The sequence below is a fragment of the Myotis brandtii genome, unplaced genomic scaffold, assembly GCF_000412655.1.
Source record: "Myotis brandtii unplaced genomic scaffold, ASM41265v1 scaffold579, whole genome shotgun sequence".
Taxonomy (NCBI): domain Eukaryota; kingdom Metazoa; phylum Chordata; class Mammalia; order Chiroptera; family Vespertilionidae; genus Myotis; species Myotis brandtii.
In genome coordinates this window covers 880457-882430 of record NW_005370171.1, presented here as the reverse complement: position 1 = coordinate 882430, position 1974 = coordinate 880457, and the positions used below count along the sequence as shown (strand labels likewise).

At 65.0% G+C, this 1974-nt stretch overlaps 1 protein-coding gene across 1 annotated transcript in view; it reads right to left on the bottom strand.

Annotated features, from left to right (window-relative positions):
- Positions 1-1974, bottom strand: part of FOXK1 (forkhead box K1) — a gene marked incomplete at its 3' end in the record, with an annotated part of 66491 nt that overhangs the window by 3011 nt on the left and 61506 nt on the right. Inside the window, exon 8 of the mRNA XM_014549991.1 lies at positions 1009-1307. Within this exon, the coding sequence (XP_014405477.1) occupies positions 1009-1307 (299 nt within the window). The remainder of the gene's footprint in view (positions 1-1008; positions 1308-1974) is intronic.

Below are 1974 nucleotides of genomic sequence, written 5' to 3'. Positions count from 1 at the left end.
GTGACCCACCGGGCCTGGAACAGCCCCCTCCTCCAGCCCTGCCCGCCGGCTGCGAGCATCGGGCCTCTCCCCTGGGGGACTGTCAGTGACACGGCCCCCCGTGCCCCTGAACACGCTGGGTAAACCGTCCCACAAGGGCAGGACGCTAGGCCCCAGATGCAGCGGGGGAAGCAGCCTGCATTCTGCGTCTGTGACCCACGGCAGACACCCCTCTCCCTCACCGACAAGGGTGCTGTCCCCGCGGCAGAGACCCTCCCTCTGGCCGGCCTCCTGCCTCCCGACCCCTGCTGGCCGGAGTCCTCGCCCGGAGACCCCACGCGGTCACCCCGTTGGTGAAGGCGCTCGAACGTACAACTTCCTGTCTGGGCCTCGAGGACCTGGCTTTACTCTACAAAACCAAACCCGTTTCCACCCACCTCTGCCCCCAACACAGGCCGAGACCCAGCCCACAGCAAAGCTCTGCTTCCCTGTCCTCCTGGTCTGGGGGTTCCCTCCCCCCAATTCCCTGTGCAAATTCTACGTGCAGCACAAGATCAGGGGCCCAATGTGGCCCCGAGGACAGCCACCTTCACAGACACCCCGCACACAGGGTTCCCGGGCAGCGCTGGCACCGAAGGCGCCCGGAACGTCCCCCGAGCCGCTCATGGGCAGAGCAGCCCCCAAAGCTCGGGAGCCCTCACCTCCAGGGCCTCGGGGCGCCTGCTTTGCAGGTGGGTTCACAGGCCTTTAGGGAGGTGCTCGAGCTAAAGGAGTCAGCAGGGTGGGCCCGGTCCCGGGACGGCGTCCTCACAGGAAGGGGAAGCGCAGACAGAGAGCGCCACGCGCCGCCAGCCTCCGCCAGACGCCTTCCCACCAGCGCAGCCTCTCAGAGCCACGTGCAGGGGCAGCCACGGTTGCCGACTGCAGGGCTGTGGCCCACGGACGCTGGATAGTCCCTCCCTCGGGACAAGGGGAAGGGCGGTGAGTGCCCAGGGGCCGGTGGGGAGTGGCCGCGGGTGGCCGGCTCACCTGGAGGACAGCGGTCCGAAGGGCGTGCGGAAGCAGGAGACGCCCCGCTGCCTGCGCTTCCGGAAGGCCTGCTCCACCAGCTTGGCTTCGGAGGCCGGGTCGATGCGCCAGAAGGACCCCTTCCCGGGCTCCTCCTGGGAGCGGGGCACTTTGATGAAGTAGCGGTTCAAGGAGAGGTTGTGGCGAATAGAGTTCTGCAGGCAACAGAGATGGCACCGCTCGCTAGCGCATCCGAAAGTCACGCCCAGCCGCCCCCACCAGGACGCAGGGGTGCGGGACGAAGGTGACAGGCCCGGGGTTCAGGGGTCACACCGGCCACGGCTCCCACGGGCTGGCCAGGTCACTCTATGGGGCAGTGCAAAGGCACAGGTCGTTTTTCCTGTCAAAGTCCAGGTCAGCATCGCTCCCATTCTTTAGAACAAACGCGAGACAGGAAACGCCATCCCTGGTAGAGGGGGTGTCCAGGTCGAAGCCGGCACCGAGCCTGGCTGGGTGGTTCAGTGGGTAGAGCGTCGGCCCTTGGACTAAAGGGTCCCGGGTTCAATTCCGGTCAAGGGCACACACCTCAGCTGCAGGCTCAATTCCTGGCCCTGGTCGGGGTACATGCAGGAGGCAACCAATCGATGTGTCTCTCACATCGATGTTTCTCTCTCTGTCTCTTGCCCCCTTCCACTCTCTCTAAAAATCAATGGAAAAATGTCCTCGGGTGAGGATCAACAAGAATAACAAACAAAACCCTGCACCGAGTCCACTGGCAAAGGAAAGAAACTAGGAGACACACGATGAACGGGACACGCTGGTTACGCCCAATGCAGACACGGTCTGACGATCCCACGCAAAGGAAGGCACCCGTGACGGACACGTGGCTGTGAGCACAGAGCCCAGCAACGTGACCCGCAGGTGTAGCCGTCCGAGGGCGGGGCCGGACGCCCCGGGATGCAGCCCATTTGGACGCTCTGCGGGGCC